The sequence below is a fragment of the Lucilia cuprina genome, chromosome 4 (genome assembly GCF_022045245.1).
Source record: "Lucilia cuprina isolate Lc7/37 chromosome 4, ASM2204524v1, whole genome shotgun sequence".
Classification (NCBI taxonomy): domain Eukaryota; kingdom Metazoa; phylum Arthropoda; class Insecta; order Diptera; family Calliphoridae; genus Lucilia; species Lucilia cuprina.
Window position 1 is genome coordinate 23,660,357 of NC_060952.1, and position 20,931 is coordinate 23,681,287.

The 20,931-nt window shown below is 29.2% G+C and overlaps 3 protein-coding genes across 5 annotated transcripts; 2 read left to right on the top strand and 1 right to left on the bottom strand.

Annotated features, from left to right (window-relative positions):
• The first annotated feature begins 1,331 nt into the window (after positions 1 to 1,331).
• LOC111690406 lies at positions 1,332 to 10,585 on the top strand. 2 transcript variants are annotated; one of them, XM_046950460.1, is made up of 2 exons: positions 1,332 to 1,585; positions 9,832 to 10,585. In XM_046950460.1, exon 2 carries the CDS (start codon positions 9,833 to 9,835, stop codon positions 10,544 to 10,546), a length of 714 nt encoding a protein of 237 aa, XP_046806416.1. In that variant the 5' UTR covers positions 1,332 to 1,585; position 9,832; the 3' UTR covers positions 10,547 to 10,585. The 2 variants fall into 2 exon arrangements, with proteins under 2 accessions (XP_046806416.1, XP_046806417.1); XM_046950461.1 differs by lacking the exon at positions 1,332 to 1,585 and adding an exon at positions 7,712 to 7,930.
• Positions 10,586 to 12,961: 2,376 nt separating this feature from the next.
• LOC111690407 (IQ and ubiquitin-like domain-containing protein) lies at positions 12,962 to 17,122 on the top strand. Its single transcript, XM_023452880.2, has 9 exons — positions 12,962 to 13,582; positions 13,660 to 13,915; positions 14,559 to 14,776; positions 14,863 to 15,209; positions 15,271 to 15,434; positions 15,516 to 15,648; positions 16,297 to 16,409; positions 16,471 to 16,655; positions 16,720 to 17,122. Exons 1-9 carry the CDS (start codon positions 13,062 to 13,064, stop codon positions 17,027 to 17,029), a joined length of 2,247 nt encoding a protein of 748 aa, XP_023308648.2. The 5' UTR covers positions 12,962 to 13,061; the 3' UTR covers positions 17,030 to 17,122.
• Positions 17,123 to 17,180: 58 nt separating this feature from the next.
• Positions 17,181 to 20,737, bottom strand: LOC111690393 (FAST kinase domain-containing protein 4). 2 transcript variants are annotated; one of them, XM_023452863.2, is made up of 6 exons: positions 20,634 to 20,737; positions 20,187 to 20,442; positions 19,424 to 20,128; positions 18,838 to 19,362; positions 17,850 to 17,919; positions 17,181 to 17,627 (listed from the first exon to the last, which is right to left on the bottom strand). In XM_023452863.2, the coding sequence occupies exons 2-6, from the start codon at positions 20,398 to 20,400 to the stop codon at positions 17,411 to 17,413; spliced, it is 1,731 nt and encodes a 576-aa protein (XP_023308631.2). In that variant the 5' UTR covers positions 20,401 to 20,442; positions 20,634 to 20,737; the 3' UTR covers positions 17,181 to 17,410. The 2 variants fall into 2 exon arrangements, with proteins under 2 accessions (XP_023308631.2, XP_046806145.1); XM_046950189.1 differs by having other exon boundaries at positions 20,539 to 20,640.
• Positions 20,738 to 20,931: the final 194 nt, after the last annotated feature.

A 20,931-nucleotide genomic window follows, 5' to 3' on the forward strand; every position in this document is an offset into this window, starting at 1 on the left:
CCAGACTGGAACAGTATCTACAGACCAAAAGAAATCATTTTTTTAAAAAATCAAATAGTAATTTTTCTAATCGAGTTATACTTTATTTTCTAAAATCACAGGATAATTTAAAAATGTTTGTTCATATTTTTCCTTTTTTTCGACATTTTTGCGATTTATCTGCGGACGTAGCCCTCGTTTTTATACCCTACACCACCATACAAGGCAGGGTATTATACGTTTGTGCTGATGTTTATAACACACACAAAATATTGTTTCTACACCCATGTCGGCCATGTCCGATAATACTTTTCTACTTGTTATATATACTTGAATCTAGTTCATACGAAAGCCTAAAAATATCTGAGAAAGTGCTTTAAATTTGTTCGAATATATTCGTCTAGTCTGTGTGTCCACCAATTAAACGGAAAATCAAGCTTTAAATATTATAAATAAAATATTATATTTACAAGGATGTTAATTTTTAGTTTTAAAAAACATACATAGCTTTTCAATAAATCTGCTTTTAAAATTTTATTTTTCCAACTTAAAGGTTAAGGTATTTCTAAAAAACAATTTATCTCAACAAACTTTGTTGCCAACTGGAAGTTTAGTAATTTCTATGTTGCCTTTTAATGACAAATTAGTGATGATGATGCAAATCCTACATGTATTCTCTGCTAAAATTAACTAGGAATTGTTTTCCCTTTAGAGTAATAAACATTTCAACGTCATCATTAACACGATCAATATGCTAAATGGAATAAACACCATTGAAAAAAAAATATATATTTACATAAGTATGTGTTTCCACAAATATGTATGTGTATACATACATACACCAGCAGCAATAGTAAAATAAAATCAAATGAAACTCTTACAATTGATATAAAATACCATAAAGTGGATATCAGATTTAAGTAGTAAGTACCAACAAAAAACAAAAACGAAACAAAAAAACAATTAAACACACATGCAACAAACAACACCTTACACCATGCTACAGATTAGTAGATGCTGATGATTTTTTTAAACACAACAGTAGTTGTAAAAAGGAAAAAAAAAAATAATGTTGCTGCTGCTACTTCTTGGTATATACTACTAATAAATTTTATATTTGATTATTGCTGTGGCTTGGTGCTAATGTTGCTGCTAATGCTGTTGCTGGAGCTACTGTGATTTTCTGTGTGTGTAAGTGAATTTTGATGTTTTTTTTTGTTTCTTAATGTTGGTTAAACCCCACTCAGTTAACATCTTTTGTTTTAGTAGCTTTTTTTTAAAAACACATATTTTTTGTGTGTGTTTGCTTATGATTTTTTAAAAGAAATACAAAATTATTTTGCCGCAAGATCTCATTTATTTGCGACCGCTCAAGGTGTTCACATCTCAAGACATTATAAACAAAACAAATAGTAAAACAAAAAATAAAATAATTATAACAAATTGTCGTGTAATTGTTATAGGAATAAACGATTTAAATTTATAACGAGATGTTTTAAGCGCGTGTGAAGTTTGAACTTAAAATAAATTGAAACAAGGATTTTAACAAAAAAATAACATTAACACAAATTAATTTTACATAAAAAATTATTTAATAATATTAAAAGTGAGTGTTGCTACAAAAGTTAAAATAATTGTATTTAATTTACTATAAAAAACTACTGCCTTTAAAATCAAAAGACTTAGACAACATACTTGTATATAGTAAACGACCTTTAAAGTTTGTTGCTTAAGTCTTTTATTTTTGTATTGCCGTCTAAATGCCAGCAGGACGTGTAGGCTGAATGCATTTTAATTTGTTTGAATAAAAGACTTAAACAACAAACCCTTTTAATGAAATACTTTAAAGTTTGTTTCTTAAGTCTTTTGTTTTATCATATTAATTTGATGAAAACAAACTTTTTGTTCCATAATATCATATTTTTCTTTATATTTTTATTTGTACTTGAACCTTTAATCCATAGACTTTATATAGTTTTATGGTTTATCTACTCATGTGTCTCTTTTTTCACATTCTACGTAATAATAGTAATAATGGCTTTTAAAGTCTCTTAAAATCAGTTCCTTTTATGCGTGATCATACTTAGGTATTATATCTTAATGACTTTACATAATATTTAATAGTATTTTAAATGCTTGCATATTTATGTGTATATAATATAAATAGATGTTAGTATGTACATATGTTTGTGTGCTTTTATAGCATATATCTTGATATAATAATTAACCAGAAAAAAATTATAAATATAAGTTGTAAATATTTTTTAATTAATTTTTAATGGCCTTTAAGAAAGGGTTTTTTACGTAGAAATTTTATTTGCTTTTATGTTAAGTCATATATTTTATTTTAAATATAACGAAGAAGGTTTAGATATTGAAAATAAATGTAAAAAATCATTTCACACTTTATATCATAGTAAGAAATTGTAAAAAATTATTTATAACACGCATATTCTTCTGCGCAAATATTATTTGCAATTAGAAAAAGTACCCCAAACATGATTTAGTTTTGAATTAGAGAAGGCTAAGTTTAAGTCGTTTCAATATTTAACGAGTTATTTGCGATATTATCTGAATCTTTATAGAGATCAAAGGTGATTAAGCGATGTCCATCTATCAATATTTTACAAGTTATTTGTGATATTATTTGAATTCTTATAGTGAGCAAAGGTGATTTAGCGATGTCTATCTATCAACCCTTTATATTTGTTTGCAAAATATTCACCGTATTTATTATACCCTACACATTATAGTGGAAAGCGTTTGTGTTAATGTTTGTAACACATTAAAATCTTGGTCCAGTAGATTAGTCGTCTCAGAATTAGTTTCTGGGTACATTTAACTGTAACACATTAAAATCTTGGTCCAGTACATTAGTCGTCTCAGAATCACTTTCTGAGTACATTTAACTGAGTCCGGCCGTCTGAAAACTTTGGGCGCACTCTACAGTTCGAAATGTTCATTATAATTTGATGACATGTTCTTTTCGTGACTCGAGGATGAAGCCTTGTAAAAAATTTAAATCGATCCATTATTTCGCTTAGCTCCCATACAACCGTACCACCAAATAGAGCTTTTGAGCTCGTAAAAATAATAAATGTTTTTGTTTTTACCATAAATCGGCAAAAGTTAGTTTTATATAAGTTTAAATGATAAGGAATATTTAGTCGGTCATGCCCGACATACTTTTTTATATTCTTGTTTGTAAATCCGTTTTTTGGACCGATTTTGCTGATTAAATAGCAAAGTTCTCGGAAACATTTCAAAAAGAACTAATGAACATCTGATTCCATGAGATATCAATTGTCTTCAGAATCCATTATTTTAACCGATAGACAGATAAAAGGTTATATCTTAATCAACTCCGTTATCTTATAAAGCAAATATTATTAAAACCCATTACCCTTTACTTTGTAAATGTAACTGCCCTAAGTAATAACAATACTGGTTTCTTTTAAACTGAACTTGACATTTTGTGGTATTTTAATTAAATATGATTTGCACACTTTTCATGAAACAGAAATAAAATAGAATAAAAAATAACCTTGGAAATAAAATCTCTGGAATTATTATAATTTCAAACTTTAGCAATTTTTTACAAGTCATTTTTAAATATTTATCTGACAGCTTAAGAAAACACCAAACAGAAATACATAATCATAATAGAAATGCAAAATAATTATAAAATTTCCGTAGCTATTCAGTTTTGAACACTACTTCATCATGCTTTGCTTACTTATTTTTTAGTATACAAAGAAATAATCAATATATAGAATACAATTATTTGGGTAATAATTCTAGTTTAATTTGTAAAATAAATAAATGTTCTAATTAAAAATATTCAAGTAATTTGCTCAAATTGTTTGTAAATAATTTGTTTGCTAAAGAATTTAATTTCATAAGAGATTAATATAATTGTCGAAATTACGTTGTTATTACTATTATTATTTCACACCAGTAGCAGTGAATATGGTGCTTTTAACAAATATGTAGACAACAACACAAACAGAAGATTAAAAAAAATGGGAAGAATACCTTATTTTTTGGGAATCGTCGATCAGTAATTTTACACTATGAAAGCAAAAACTCCGTAATAACATGTACTTGTTTTACCTTCTGCATTACTTTTATCAACATTTTCATATAATGCTCATTTTACTGAATCATGTGCTAGAAATTGTATCGAAAAAATATAAGAACTTGGTACTTTTTTACAAATCGATTATTTACTTATACAAATGAACATTTAAGCTTCCTTCAAACGAGCACACAAGTGAAAATTTTGTGTATAGGAGAACGGATGGGATCGTGTAAACGCAATATGTAATTAAACTAACAGACATTGAGAGGATCTCTTCTTGGTACTTTTTCGTTCGTTAAATTGGTACTTTTTGAGATTCGTATGTATAATATAGAACCTTGAAAGATGAAATTAATTATGTACAGCCAGGAGTATCTATACTTTTTCGTTCCTGTTGGAATAAAAATTTATATTATTGATTGAAGAAAAATCTACAGTTTGATTTATGTTTCTTTTATTAAGTAACGATGAGGGTAGCGAAGAACACTGGGTAATACTAGTATGTATATGAAATATATATTATCTTGTAATGTTCTTAAAAATTAGCTTTTGCATGATTAAGCTCTCTACTGCAATTGATTTGAAATTAAATACATTTTAACAAATTAAAAAAATGTTGACAAATATTTGTTCAATTCACAATTGATATCGTAACGTTGTAGGGTTGTAAGTCATACAAAATTTTTTGAATAAAATTTTTTTAAACAAAAACAAATCAATAATAAAAAATACGACAAACTAGGATACAACCGTATAACACCGATTGTGAAATGGAAAATTTTTAACCTTTTCACAAAGTATTGATGCCAAACGGGTTTAAAAATGTCGAGCTTCGAAAATTCTTAAAAATTTAAGATTTTCTCTTAAAAAAAATTCGAGCATTAATACTCTTATGGATATTTATCTAATATATATTTGGAAGAAAAACTTCTGAATCCATGCCATGGTTATCCTTCTCATGTCATTTTACGTCAACACACTTTTTATGCTCCGTTTAATACTATTTTTTTCCCCAACAAATCTTACACTAATCCGTTGTCATATTTTTAATTAAATTGTTTTTTTTTTCTAAATAGAAATTTTATACCACATGCAAACACTATACAAAACGATCACTATGTAATCATTGTAATAAAGAATGATAAACAGAATTTTAAATATCATATTTCAAAAGATTCATTTATTTAATAACTAAAATTTTTACAGATTTTAATTAAGATTTTTAATGTTTTTTTTTTCATACATTAAAAAAATCTTTAAAACAAAATTAATGAAAACTATAAATAATTGTTTCCCTATTTTTACCTTTGCTTGTAAAGTATTTAATATAAAAATGAACAAATTTAAAAAAAAAATCTTAATCAGCAAATATTTTATGGCAATATTAATTTAAATTTGTAATTTATGAGAGACGTTGTGGTGTGTTGGAACCGAGCGATTATTAATGGTTTGTAAGTGTGTAAAAGGGGAGAACAAACTCAATGTTTAAGAAGGGGCCATAACAAATTGAAATATATATTTTTTTACTATGACCCACATTTAAGTAATTAAAGTTATCTAAGGGATAAGATAAACTTTATTTTTAAATTTATTTAATAAGTTTTGGCTTATATCTTCATTATCTAAGTAATTCTGTGGAGTTGGGTCCATAATTAACATCAACCATCATAGAAGGCCATTTTTTACATATATCTCTAACGTTTAGTATTATTAGTATTTCATAGGGATACATAAAACATATATTTTTAACTAAGTTCCAATATTTTCAAAAGATTTCTCTAGTTATTTAAACAAATTATAATAATAACATTCCATCACATATTGTTAAGTACTTGAACAATGTTATTTACCTAAGTTACGGGTAACAAAATCTTAAGGCTATTTTTTTATTATTCCTATTATATACCCAGAACTAAATATAGAACGCACCACCACAGTTTGTTTATCGGTATTTAAGAGAAATTTTTGAAAAAAAGAACTTTTATAATTGAAAATAATAAAAAATGGTTAAGGTTCAATGAAGCAAATTAAAAATTTGCATAAATTAAAGCGACAATATATGAACAAGTAAAATTAATAACCTCTGGCAATATTACACATATAAATTGAGGCATTATTTATTTAAAAGCTTAAAGAGCTCAAAGGTTTTAGACCAAAAAAAAAAATTGTGAACAGAAGCATTAATAAAAGAGTGACAGCAGTATAGCAAATAAATACTTACAAAAACTAAACGCTTAAAAGCACTGCTTAAGGGTTTTACGGAAAGGAAAAAAAGAATAAAATACACCAGACCACCAAGTAGGTTTAATATTCATATTTTTTGTTTTTGCAATAAATTAATTATCAAAAAAAAACAAGTAAAAAGTTATAGTCGGGCGAGGCCGACTATATAATACCCTACACCTGTATACGAATAAAATGTGATTTAGAATTGTACCTTGCCTCAGATATACTTAAGCCAATTATTGTTTAATAAAACTGTGGATATGGTGGCTTGGGTAAAATAAGGCCCTATAATTTTAAAGTTCATAGGGGTCATCAAGGCTAGTATAGAACTTGGTTTTGCAGCTTCTTGTCGAGAAACTTAAAAGCCCTATTCGGCGGGTTCAGTTGTATGGGGGCTAGGTTAACTAAAAAGGCTTCGTCCCAGGATCAATAGAAGATCATGTACCAAACTTCATTGAATTATCCTCAAACTTGCGATATGTAGTTTGATTACAAGTTTGACAGACGGACGGACATAGCTAAATCGACTCAGATAATGATTCTAAGCCGATTGGTAAACTTAAAGGTGGGTATAGGACCAATATTATTGTGCGTTAGAAACATCAACACAAACCCAATATACCCTCCCCACTAAAGTGGTGTAGGGTATAACAATTAACAACTGTGAATAGAAATAAACTCAAATAAACATAAATACAATATAATCAGCGTTTAAGCGATCATATGTGTTTAAACTTTTCATTAATTAATCACTCATTAACTTAAGAAGACGCAAACCAAAAAAAAAAAAAAAAAATAAATATATATATAGAATCAAATATGTATGTACTTTGAAATACGATATGATTGTTGACGATTACATTTTTAAGATAAAGATACAAAAAATATGTATATTCATTGAATAAATAAACCAAACGTATAACTTGACCATAAACATATAGTGTGTATGTATATTGGCGCTAATTGTTATTTTAAAGGCGTCTTAAGGCGGGCGTTGACTGTTGTTTAAGATGAAATGAGCGAGGGAGATAGAATGAAATATAAACAGTAATAATATACGATGCCCATGCGCGTGCGAATTTAAGCGATTTTTTTCACTAAAAAAAAACAAAGGTATAATTAATGAGATCTAACATGCTTAAGATGTCTCAGATATTTAATTTATTCGAAGAAAAATGTTTAATGCTTGGCTGCATTTCAACCAACTTTATTAATTTTAAATCAATCATTTACTTTATTGTTCGCAGAGGTGAGAACGAATTGTATCTTTAAATGTTTTCATGTCATGCAATGTTGCAACTATATTTTGCAACAGTTGTTGGTGCAATATTAGATTTTTCATTGAAAATAGGATGCACAAAATGATTTCAGATAAAATAATAGGTGGAAATGCTTTACATGAAGACTTGCTGTGTTGACACTATTGTTATTACTGCCCATTTTAGCTTATTACATGCCGGTGACAATTTGTGAACATGGTTCTGCAAGCCCACGTACAAGATCATTTCTCAAGTACTTGAGCTATATAATCTCTGACAATTGCTGTCCCGTTCCCATATTTATAAGATACAAAACCAAACTTCCGTTTACATCCATGCAGATGAGAGGGGATCTGATGTGTTTCAGCACCTAGAGGCGTGATCGGTAAGCAAAAAAACCTGTTCTCACGCACAAAGTGAACAAGGAAACCCTGGTTTCTCAGCACACTACTCACGGGTGAGCCCGTATACCCCAACATCTATCCAGTTATATATACATTTTTCACCAATTAATTAGTCCCACAGTCACTTCTTTGCAAGGTATCTGTAGTCTCGGGAACAGCATCAAACTTATCCTAAATTATTGACTTTACCATGTACCAGTCTTTTAAACAACATTCTCTACTCCAAAGGGTTGAGAAGGGTACGTGAATTGCCATTGGCAATTGGAATTTCCGGTCCAGTTAATGTGCTCTTTGCTCTCTGACCATTCTGCCCCATTGATGGGATGGCTTCTGTTAAATCAGCAACATCACCTAAAACGGTTAACCTAAGTTCTACCGCACAGATAACACACTATAGTAAATCTGGTCTGAACAAAGTTTTCTCTGAAAATACCTGGATAAGGAAGGAAAATTCAATGATATACATCATCTTTCAACCCAGCACACTTCACATTAATCCGACACACTCATTCTAGGTATAGGGGCTGTTGAGACCCGTACACCTCCTCATTTATTCTATAGCATATGTATTCAACATTTGTCATCGGCAACAGCAACAGCACCGAACTTATCCCGAAATATAGGTTTTAACGTGCACCAGGTTTTAGTCTTGCAACGAATTTGGGTTTAAACCACAACTATTGCGTGTATCCGGGCAATTAGCAAATAAACTGGTTCACATCACCAATATATAGTCAAGAAGAGTAGATGTACTGCTAGCACTGGTAGCAAAAATACCAAGTTGGGGTTTTTCATCAAGGTAACATGACCCCGGTACTTCATAAAACATGCATCTAAAAGTCAGTTATTCTAAAGGGTATTAATAGTATTCCTTTCATTATGTGATAGAGTCAGCCGATAGCTGATTTCTTTGGATTCAACTGTCTAGCGGAAATTTTAAAATCTCATCTCATCAGGAAACATTCTTAAAACATTCGTTTTTTCTTGAACAGACATTTGATAAGTGCAAATAGAAATATCCCAATGAAGGATATTGTAATTTCGAAACTAAGGATTACTCAACTTTATAATTTTCAGGAAAGAAATTTCCTTTATTTGATCGTGTCTCCAACTATTCTAAAGTATTGTGATTTAATATTATAAGTTTTATTCTTCCTAAGCTCTCATTTAAATAATGGAAAGTGTTAACATTGACTCAACGACCACAATATTTCAAATTCGTGTAATTTAAGGCCCAGTGAATGATTGCGTCTCTTTATTGTTTTTATTTATTATTTTTTTCTCAGTTTAATTCATTTGACTTAATGAAACAAATCAACATTATTTATGCGTAGTAATTAATCATTAATTTCATTGTTTGTTTTTTCTCTATATACACATATTTATCTGTTGTCGATTTCATTTGAATATGAATTTATAATATTTTTTATGTTATTTCTTTTAAATGTTGAAATGAAACAACTGTTTTTTAAATATCTTATTGGGTGGGTGATTAACTGACACACTTTTATTATAATTGAGCAGTCGGAGTCGGTAGTTTTGTGATTTTTTTGGTGCGAATAGTGAAATGACGATTTCGCAAGTGTCAAATTTATTTTATTTTATTTATTTTTTTTTTTTTAATAATAAAGTTGTTATGTTTGACTGTTGGTAGATTGTCAAGAAGTTTAATTAATGTGTTTACCGCATTTTTGAATAAAAATACTTTCAATTCGGCAAGCAATCAAAGAAAATAGGTTAAGGATTTAAAACACAATCGAAATTGTTTAACAAATAAAGTAATTAAAATATTACATTATTTAAAAAAATATATTTTTTTTAATTTTATTTATTTTAAATATAATCCTACTGAATATTTTCTTTTATTTTTTTTTTATTTTAGCATGTTGTACACACGACAGCCTATCACATTATTTTTAATATCATTCCTAACAATTCTTGCCACACCTGCCTTTCTAGTCACTGCCTATATTATTGATACGACTAAACTTACAGATGCATCAACTGCCCAATCAACATCATCTTCCTATTTGGGTTCAAAAGTTATATTTCAAAGTCCTAGTGTTGAAAATATTTACAAAGAAATGATTGTATCATCCAAGCCTTTAAATTTACGTAAATATTCAACACGTCCCAAAACTAAGAAGACTAAAAAAGATTCACGAATCTATTATATTCCCATACCACCACTGCCATATCGTTTTCTACCCGGCATTGGTTACGATTATCAACCTATGAAAATTAAACCTCTACTAATGGAACCAGAGGTGGCTGTGACCACAGAAGATTATTCGGATTATAAAATTCCAAATCCCTATAAACATTATCAACAACAATTACAAATGTCCTATTTAAAACCGTTGTTGGCAATGCAGCAGCAGAAGCAGCAACAACAAAATTATCAAATACCCACAACAGTGGCACCAGTTCGAAAACCCCCGGTAGCAGAGAGTAAAGTTTTTCGTGTGGATCGTGATGATTATTATTTTAATGGTCGACCATTTAGATTGCAAGTGGCGCATGCTGGTCCGAAATACAATTTAACACCGCAAAATTTGAAATCATCATTTTATTTCGATAAAAATATTATTTATTAAGTTATACTTTATAGTCTAAAAATAAATGTAAATTAAAAGATAAAATTGTTTAGATGGTTTTTTTCACTTAAGACGGATAAGAAATTAAGACAAGTAAGAAGGGCCCAACTATAGATTTAATAAATATGTGATTGACTAAAATGTGAATATGAATTACGTATTAACAATAGAATTGCAAGTCAAGTGGTATATTTGCAAAATATTCACCATTCTATGTCATTGTATTATATAGAAAACAATTAAGAGACTACAGTCGGGTAGTGCCGACCTTATAATACGTCCATACATCAGTTAAAAGGATAGAATGTGACTTTTTTTTGCCATATTAATAAAGCATTTAAATCAAATGCTTCCGATATATTTATGAAATTTAGTAGTAAACACCTAATTTTATGAAAATATGCTTTATATTTGGACTAGGGGAAATTGTGAAATGATATTTATAAAATACAGTAAATGAATCTACATAAAATGTATTTATCCTGAATTAAACTAATTTTCTGAAGGATTTTTGTATTAGGGCTTGAATCAAGTGAGAACCCATCGTTATAAAATTCGACAGAGTCATAAACGCAAGTACAAAATATAGCCCTATTTGGCAGGTTCAGTTATATGGGGGCTATGTAAAATAGTAGACTGATCTTAACCATTTTCAATGAACTTTCTCCCTGGGAGAATAGAAGATCACATACCAAATTTCCTTAAATTATTATTAAAATTTTAACCTGTAAAATTGTATTGACGAACATAGCTTAATCTACTCAGAAAGTGATTTTAAACCGATACTTTAAGGTGATGTAAGACCAATATTATTGTGCATTGTGAAATGGTGTTCATCTCCGAATTTAAAAAAAAAATATTTTAAAGGCGTCTACCGATCAGATTTGGATCTTAGTTTACCATCGTGTTCATCTTTTGCTTATTCAAGTAAGCCCTTTGAAATCCAGTCGAAGAGATTACTAACTCCATTAATAAAATGTAGTAAACGGCAAGGGTTAAGTCTCATCATGAAACTTATTTTAAACTGACATTCTGTATTCTAGGACAGTGGCAAATTAAGTGTTCAATCGTTTATAGTTTGTTTTTCATTTTAAATGTATATTTTTTTAAATTTCTTTTTAAAGAAACGCTCGCTCTCTATTTTTTTAATTTGTTTTTAGAAAAAACTTCAATGAAAAACATAGAGTTATTAAAAAATATATTCATAAGAATTTTGCCTTAAAACGATCTTTAAAACTGGCCATATGGCATAGAAAAACCGAAAGGGTTAAGTATTTCTACAATATACAATGTATCGTATAACACGTGAATAAGAGTTTACTGTATATGTATGAGTAGTTTGACTATTGACATGTGTTGTCAAAACAGGCCCTTGATCGATATTATTCCGTATCAGTTCTATCGTTTTTCAGATCGCTATGTATATTTTACATACATAGATCTTATTCCAATTTTAGTCTACAAATGTAAATTTTTATGAATCATGGAATATAAAATATTATAATATTAAACAGATTAAAGGAATTTTAAAATGTTTTTATTTAATGTTTATAAAAAAATTTCCCAAGTCTAACACAGAATGTATTCATATTAATCTATTATCATTTTTATATAGATTTTTATAATTATGTTTAGAATATCATTTAAATCGCATTAATCATGATCGATTATCGATTTTGATCAAAGCTGACCTTAATTTGGTTAATTATTAAAAAACAGATGTTTATAACGTTGATTAAAAGATTATGAAAAAAAAAACGTAATAATAGTTGAAAATAGTTTAAAATAGAAATAAAAACTGTTGACATATTAAACTGCCATAAAATGGTAATTAATATGATAGGAAAAGAAATAAATATTAATTTTTTTTGCAAAAAAAGTTCCAATTAAGTGTTAAAGGTTTATTAGTTAATCCGTTGCTTTCAGGCTAGAGCATAAAATTTTTATAAGGATTTGCTAAATTAGTTATAAAGTAGGGTAACAGCATTTTGACTTGTAAAATCTTCATATCTGCGGAACTATTATTCCATCTGTTTTATAATACAATATTAATTATAAAATCGTTTTTAAACGAACCGCCTGAATAACATTATACCTAAAAATATTTGATAGATTTCTTAGTTGACATTTATTGTTAACAAAACAAAGTTATTAATATTAGCAAATTGTATTGTGATTTTTTTGTGATAATAACTTTCACTCCTACAAAAATTATATAATATTTATAAACATACATATGTATTAATCTACATAATGTCTAACCAAGGAAACTAATGATTGGATGTCAAGGAAACAATTGCTATTTAAAAACAAATTTCTCTACTATTGATTAAATTTTCCTCTATAGTAATTATAATCAGTTTTCTTCACATAACAATAGTGGCAACATTTAAAATCGAAATAATAATTTTAAACACTAAAATATTTAAAAAACTTTAAAAATTAACAATTTATAAACAAACCAATTTTTTTATAAATAAATTACTTTTTAATAAAAAAATATAAAATAAAAACAATGGATAATGAAATTAAATTACCCACGGTTAACGATATAATCGTGGTGCCAACACCCAAAACTTTTAGTGAATGTGATTCAACAGAACCCAAAACAGCAAAACAAGGTTTAACAACTCAATCCTCAAGCGAAGAAGATCGACAGACACAAACCCAAAAAGGAGAGGAAGAAGACGAAGAAATTGTTGATATTGAAAATGTTACAGTTAAATTTCGTTTAAAAGGCAATCAAACTATTGCACAAATTTATCCCAATTGCATGACTTTAGCTGAAGTAAAAACCGATATTGCTAGACGTTTTGAAATCGATGCAAATTTGTTGGTACTCAAACAAGGTCAGCAGATACTATCGGATTTATGTTCAATACGAGAAACTGATAATGATGAATATGGTATACATGAATATCAGTTGGAATTAAATGTTAAATTGAAGCCACTTAAAATCGAGGATCAAGCAAATGGGAGAAGTACTGAAGAAGAGTCGTCTAGACAACCTAAATTAGATTTAAATGTTTATTACAGGTGTAGAAGTGTTATTTCTTTTTTTGCATAGTAATATTTCTATTAACGTTTTCTTGATTTCTTTTTCTTTATTATAGCAAATATCGTTTACCTGATTTTATAACGGTTTATATACCAGCCGAAGATTCTCGTAATGGCAAGGCCAAAAATATTGTTGTCGAAATACAGAATCGTTCGATTGTCAAACCATTTTTATGTGGTTACATAAACAAAACGACAGGCATTGAATATTTGGATGCTTTCACTCAGACGGGACCATTTATAAATAAATGCAAATTCCAAAATTATACTAGCCGAGATACGCAGACTCATGAACTCAAACCAAAATTGGTTGTAAGTATTTATTGATATTTTAAAAATAATTTCACAACAAGTTCCACAACTAATTTTAAAACTTATGCAGTTCAAGAACTGTTTGGCTTAAAAACTGTTCGACTTTAAAGTCTTCGGAACTTATTTTCTTAATGTTTAATTGCAGAATTATTGCTGAGTTAAAGGCCAATTAAATCGCGATTAAGTTAGTTGGTGCTTTGATCTTCCTGCTGGTATAAATAGCAAGTTCTGGAAACGTGCAAGCACATTGAATAAATATTTTATTTGTATTTTGTTGCAACAGAAAGAAATTTACGCGATATCAACGATATCTTGGAAAACTGTGGTGGTGACATCACTAGTTCCAATTTTAATGGTTTTAAATTTAAAGTGGTTCTGTTTGTACCTTTTCTGAAACTAGTTAACAATTGTAGCAGATGTTTTTTAATAGATCGATATCAATGATGTCCAGGAAAACTATTCAGAAATCACACGTTTCACAAAACGGATTCATAGGTGGTGGTGACATCACAAGTTCCAAATAAGCTGTTTTTTGTTGTTTAAAGTGATTTTATTTGCACCTATTCTAGAACTAGTTAACAATTGTATCATTTGTATTTTTAATGGATCTACTAAATATCAAATATAATTTGTTTATTTTAAGGATACAATGCATGATCAAATGTCACAATGTTGGCTTGATGGTAATAATGTACGTTATTGGTCTGAGGCCACCGATTATTATATAACAGCTGGTAAATATACTACACATGCCCAGCAAGAAAGACGTATAAATAGGTTGGGAAAAATATGTTTAATACAACGTAATTTTCGACGTTGGAAGTGGATGAAATGGATGAAGCAATGTGCCCAAGAATATAGGTAATATCAACAAATAACATTTTCTCTTCAAAATTATGGCTTATTTAAGATTCAGATATTTTATAAGAATTGATATAATTTTACAGACGTCTAGTAGCAAATCGTTTAGTCGAAGAGCAGGTCTTTCAAGAAAACCAACAAAAAAGTATAAAACGTGAACAAAGAGCTAAACAATTTCCACGAACTAAAGATGATTTTGATTTGTTGTATGGAGAGGTGCAAAAATGGAAAATGGCTGAAATGAAGCGTATTGCCAGCATGTACGAGGGAGCATCACGTATAGCGGAAATAAATATATTATTGGATAAAGAAATCACCTTATTAAGTGGCATTGATCGTCAAAGACAATTAGTGTTTGAGGCCATGAAAGATTTTCGTCAGGAACAATTACTTAAGAAAATGGGCGAACCCATTAAGTGGATTGGTTATGGAGGTGGGTTAAAAATATAAATAAATTTTGTACATATTTTCAAATGTTTTATTTATTAATTTAGATACCGTGGTGCATTTGGATTTGTTGCGTACACAACGGGTACGTTTTTTAACGGAAATTTATAAAGATTTACAGAAATCATTACCCAAAGACAAACGTTTGGATTTAATAAATAAAGTACGTGAAATCTTGCTAAATGAACAAGATTTTCCCGATTTTGGTGAGGTGTGTATGTCTGTATTGGTGAAGTAGTTCTGTTAAAATATGCAAACTTTTGTAAATGATTGTTTTTTATCTTCTTTAAAGCTTTATGATTTGTTTGATCGCGAACGAAATCTACTGGTGTATACAAAATATTGTGATGTGGAAGTTTTGCGCAAACGTCAAAATATTTTATTTGTAGAGCTGATAAAATTTGACAGGGAGACTAAGACACATAGTAAGTGTAACATTGTATTAGTTCTAGAACGTCTGCTTATAAACAGACTATAGACTAGATCAGACTATAAACTAAACAATACTATAGTCTTGTCTATAGATTCGACTATAGTTGGACTATAGGCTAGACAATGGATCAGACTAGACGAGAGACTAGGCTATGGACTAGTCTATAGACTATACTATAGACTGGCTAATAAGCTAAAATATAGGCTAGACTATAGGCTAGTCTGCAGGCAAGACTTTACGCTGGACTTTGACTAAACTATTGACTAGACTATAGTCTAGAATACAGGCTGTTTAATTGACTTCTATGTGAGCTACTTATCAAAAGTTTACAAGTTTGAAAAAGTACCAAAAATGTCGCGGCGGTATTTTATATTCAAATTAATGGTCAAAATAAAAAAATTAAATAATAAAAATCCGTGATCCCAACAAATCTGTGACAATCTTTATTTTCTGCCGAAAATCCAAAATAAAAAAAAATAAAAACCAAGATCACAAAAAAATCTGTGGCAATTTTTATTTTCGGCCGAAAATCAAATCAAATATTTTACGAATGAGCTAAAACAATGGGTCTATTGATTACTTATATAGTAGAATTTTCGTTGATCAAAATAAGAGTTTTAACATTTTTTATATTTTCAAGAACAAGGAAATCGAATGTGTACAGTTTGTAAACAAGTAAAACCTTATTCACAATTTGCCATACGCACCAGGCAATATCAGGTGGATACTTGTAAGAAGTGCTACTATCTTAAGGTAAAAGGAAATGATGATAATCCTTTCAAGTATTAAAATTAAATAACTATTACTCTTCCAGGAGGCCTGTACTGAAAATCTTGTTTACACTGCAATTTTACGTAGTATACAACGTGAAGAACGTAAAAAGAAATGCAATGGTTCTTTTGCATTTATAATGCAAGTGGATGATGTACGTCATATAGTCGAACAAATATGGCATGGCCATTCTATTTTGAATAAATGTGAAAATTTAACAAAACTAAGGTAATAATTTATTTATAAACTGAAATTGATAATTTCAATATAATTTTTTATTATAATTCTATAGATTACCACGCTGGAATAAAAATGAGGAATGGTCTCCCTGGAATTGTATTTGCTTAACCGAAACTGAAACTATTAATCACAATAGAGTAGAGGATTTAGATAAGGTATACGATCTTAAAATACGTTTAGAGGTGGGCAATCGTCATATGTTGGCCAGAAATGCTTTTCACAATTTGGCTGCAGTTTCAGTAGAATTTACAGAAACCGGTAAATGGTGGAACACGGGTTTGAATAAACAACGCCTAGTACGCTTAGAACATTTAAGCTCCAACAAGAATGCTGTAAAAGCAAAAAATCAACAAAGACTCTAATGAGTGTTAACTACAAATTGGGTAAAATTCTACACAAATTATATAAAAAAACTAATTTTAATATTTTCAAAAATAAAATTAAATTTATTTAATAAAAACAAAAAAATTATTTGCATGCTTTTCTTTATAAAAAAAAAATATTTTTCTTTTCTTTGACGACAAAAAAAGCACACAAATACATTTAGCATTAAATTAATTAAAAATACAAATTTAAACTAAATTTTTTAGTTAAATTATGGTAGTTAATTAGTTCGTTTTGTAGAGGGTGATACTTATGACTTTAAGTTAACAACAGCTTCGTTTTTTTTTTTTGTATTATTTTACCAATTATTTAAAATTTTAAACTAAAATTTATATTGTTTTTTTTGGAGGAGTTTATTTTCATTTTGTTTTAGTACTAATGAGCGCTTTAAATTTACTTTCCAAATACTGCACTCTTTTTAATAATTTATCACTCGTGTTGAATTCATTGTACGGCACGGGTATCACTTTGTAACCACTCTTCTCTAACAAATCGAAACTTAGCGATGTTATGCCACTAGCTGATCTATGGGTGCCATGGCAAATGTCATGATAATCGACCACCATCAGAGCAATTCTTGGAAATTGTAGAAATTTAAATGTATATTAAAATAAATATTAAGATATTGGTACTATTTTGGACCTTATGTAACTTGAATAAGAAAATGTCTGCAATCAAATATTTAGGAATAAAATTTGTTTTCAAATCGATTTAAATGCAATTTAATATTTGGGATATATGTAAATGAAACATTTTCTATTCTTGTTACTTGTTTTCTTTTTTGTCCTAATTACTTACCTAATTCCATTAGCATGTTCTTTATCTAGGGGCAAAGGATTACGTTTAGCATCAAAAGTACAAATGGCATCTGTAAGTATTTTTTATTTTTGTTGTTGTTTTTTTAGTTCAATTTATTTATTTTTTATTATTAAACAAACACTTGAAGAGTAATTTAAATACACATATAAAATGCAACAATTTATAAACAATTAAAGTGCAAATTAAGAAAGAAATTTTAAACAAATGATTCAAAACCAATAATGGATTAGCGATGATTTAAAATAAAGCAATATACAGTAATTTTTGTAAACAAATAAAAATGAGTTAGTTACAACAAGGAAATATATATTTGATGAGCAATATTAGGACAAATGTTTTATGTTTTGTGCAACGTATAAAATCTAAAAGATATTTACAATATAATAAACCAAAACCTCTTTATGCAATGTTTAGTTATTATTCAAACAAAAACTTTTTATACGCCGGTATGATAAACTTCAATATGTATTTAATGCCTAGGCCTCTATCGGGCCTATTATGCGCTCCTCAACCATTGCCTCAGGTGGTAATCGAATAAACCACCTTCGGCCTAACAGACTAGAACACTAACCACTAACCTACCGGAGGCCACTAAAACTAATTTTTAAAAAGATTAAAGAAATCAAATGGACTATAAGTTCTTCTAATTCCTATGAAAGTTTAATGTTTCTTCAACTCATATATAGTTTTAAAATTTCATATCCACCGATTCGTTCAAAAGTCATACTTAAACTATAACTTTTTAAGCCTCGCAATATGTATATGTTTACTAAGCATTGTCTAAAGACCACTTTTTCATTTTACAAATTAACAATTTTTATGGAATAATTAAACGATATTGTGATTATGCAGTAAACAAACAAATAATTAACTATTAAAAAAATGATTATGAAAATAATGAAATTAAAAAGCATTTAATGAAACAAAACACAAAAAAGAAAAACATTATAAAAACAAGACGACTTACCAATCAAGAATCCCATTTTGCTATCAACCAGACTGTTGACATGATTATTAGCTGGTAAAAGACTCTTTAGAGCGTCCTTTAAACCATTAACTAGAACTTGTTTTGATTTTGGATGTGCCATAGGTACATCATACACTACACTATCGTTGGAAATTAAAGGTCCCTTATAGTCAGTTGCCATTAGTTGGGCATAACTGTTTAAGTTTAATAACTTCATTTTTGAGGTAGCCGTTAGACCATTCTTATCAGATTGCAGTTTCTCTACAAATGTTTGGGCTAGAACACTTTCTAAGTGTTTATTATCACATAGACCCAACATCGTTAGAGCCCAAACATGATTCAGCCAATCAACATGTTTGGTAAAATCTTGTTGAACAATTGTCTTGACAAGTTTTTGGCGAACATCGTCGATATTAGCGCTTTTGAAATTTAAAATGGCAGAAGTTAAGAAGAGAGCACTCAGGTCTTGGGGACGGCAGATATCACTATGTTTTAAAGTCCATTGAGTAAGTGATTCCAAAATGTCTGTAATCATAAAAGTGTTTTAATTAAAATCAAGAATGTGTTATTAGCATTTACAACTCACCCAAATCTCTATATTTTAAAATACCCAAACTTGTAAGTATTGAACCAACTACTGCTGATTTATCAGTATTTTTAGGTAGAGCTGCTTGTATATCAGCACACACTTTGGCAGCCAAAACAGAATCTTGGAAGTTTAAGGTGGCCATGGCAAAGAAGATATCAGCACACTGTTTCAAATCTAACGGCTCAGAAGAACTGCTAATATTAAAAGCCAACGAGCGCAACAACGGGGTACTACGGCGTTTACGAGCAGCCAGAGTACTCATTACTTTTACCATTTGTGGCAAACTAATGCTAGCAATTAATTTAGCTGCCTCATCATCACCAGCAACACCTAACACAGTATTGAGATCATCGGTTCTGAAGCCAGAAATTCGTTTTGGACCATTGCTGTTGCCATTACCATTGCCATTTTTAACAGTACGTCCTAACATGCGGCAGACTTTCAAAAAACGTGAATCATTTTCAAATTCATTCAATTTCACGCGTTCTATTGTACTCCATTCAGCCAAAATTGAAACAATTCTTAGAGCATGTTTGCGAGTTAAAGGAGTATTACCTTCGGCGACGGACAAAAGACCGTTTATTGTCTTAGCATTAGTAATGCGTTCATCGACATTGTTGTTAGCAGTTGCTGCTGCTTTATTAGACGTACCAGACGCCGAATCATCTTTTAGATTTTCAAAGGCAGCAGCTACCAAAGAATCTATAAAAGTTTTAAAGATATAAATATTTGCTAAACAATTATTCTATTTAAAACTCACATTTCTGTTTTTTTACGTTATCTACGTCCTGGCTGTTTACATCTTTCATCTCCTTGCCGGCATTTCCCGATGCACTTTGGTTGGAAGAGGCCCCTGCTGCTGCCTCTACCGCTGCTGCATTTGAAGAGGATGCTCTCATAACAGGGTTAGTACCAAACGCGGCCCTCCTAAACACCTGTGTGGCCGTATTTGCGTAAAATCTTAAACCCAACATCTTTATCTGTCTTTAAACTTTAATAAATTCGAATTATCGCCGCTGGAATAGGGAGAAAAGTTTACATAACCTTTTTGTTTTGGTAATAATTTTTACTTTATATCTATGTTATTTTTTTAATATATTATTATTTAATACGTTTAACTGGCTCTTTGGTGTATATTGTAAAACTTAAACCTAATTTATTTTGATTTTGTCAGAGATTTAATTGAAAAACTTGGTAAAAACTTTACTTTTTTCTCAAAAATTTAATAATAAAAATTCTCCACACGGGGTTGTTACAAATGACGGCAGACAACTGGTCGTATGTCAAAATGACATGTTTTTATGAAGTCGATAACACAGTGTAATTAGAACAGTGTTGCTTGACAGTTAAAAACATTTTTGATTTCAAAGAATAAAGTAGATTTTATTATTACTTAAGTTGGCAGTATTTTAATGCTAATGGTATTATGGTTTATTTGGTATATGTGTTTTATCTTATACGGTAGTGTTGAAACGCAACGGTAAACAATCTTTATATATATAATA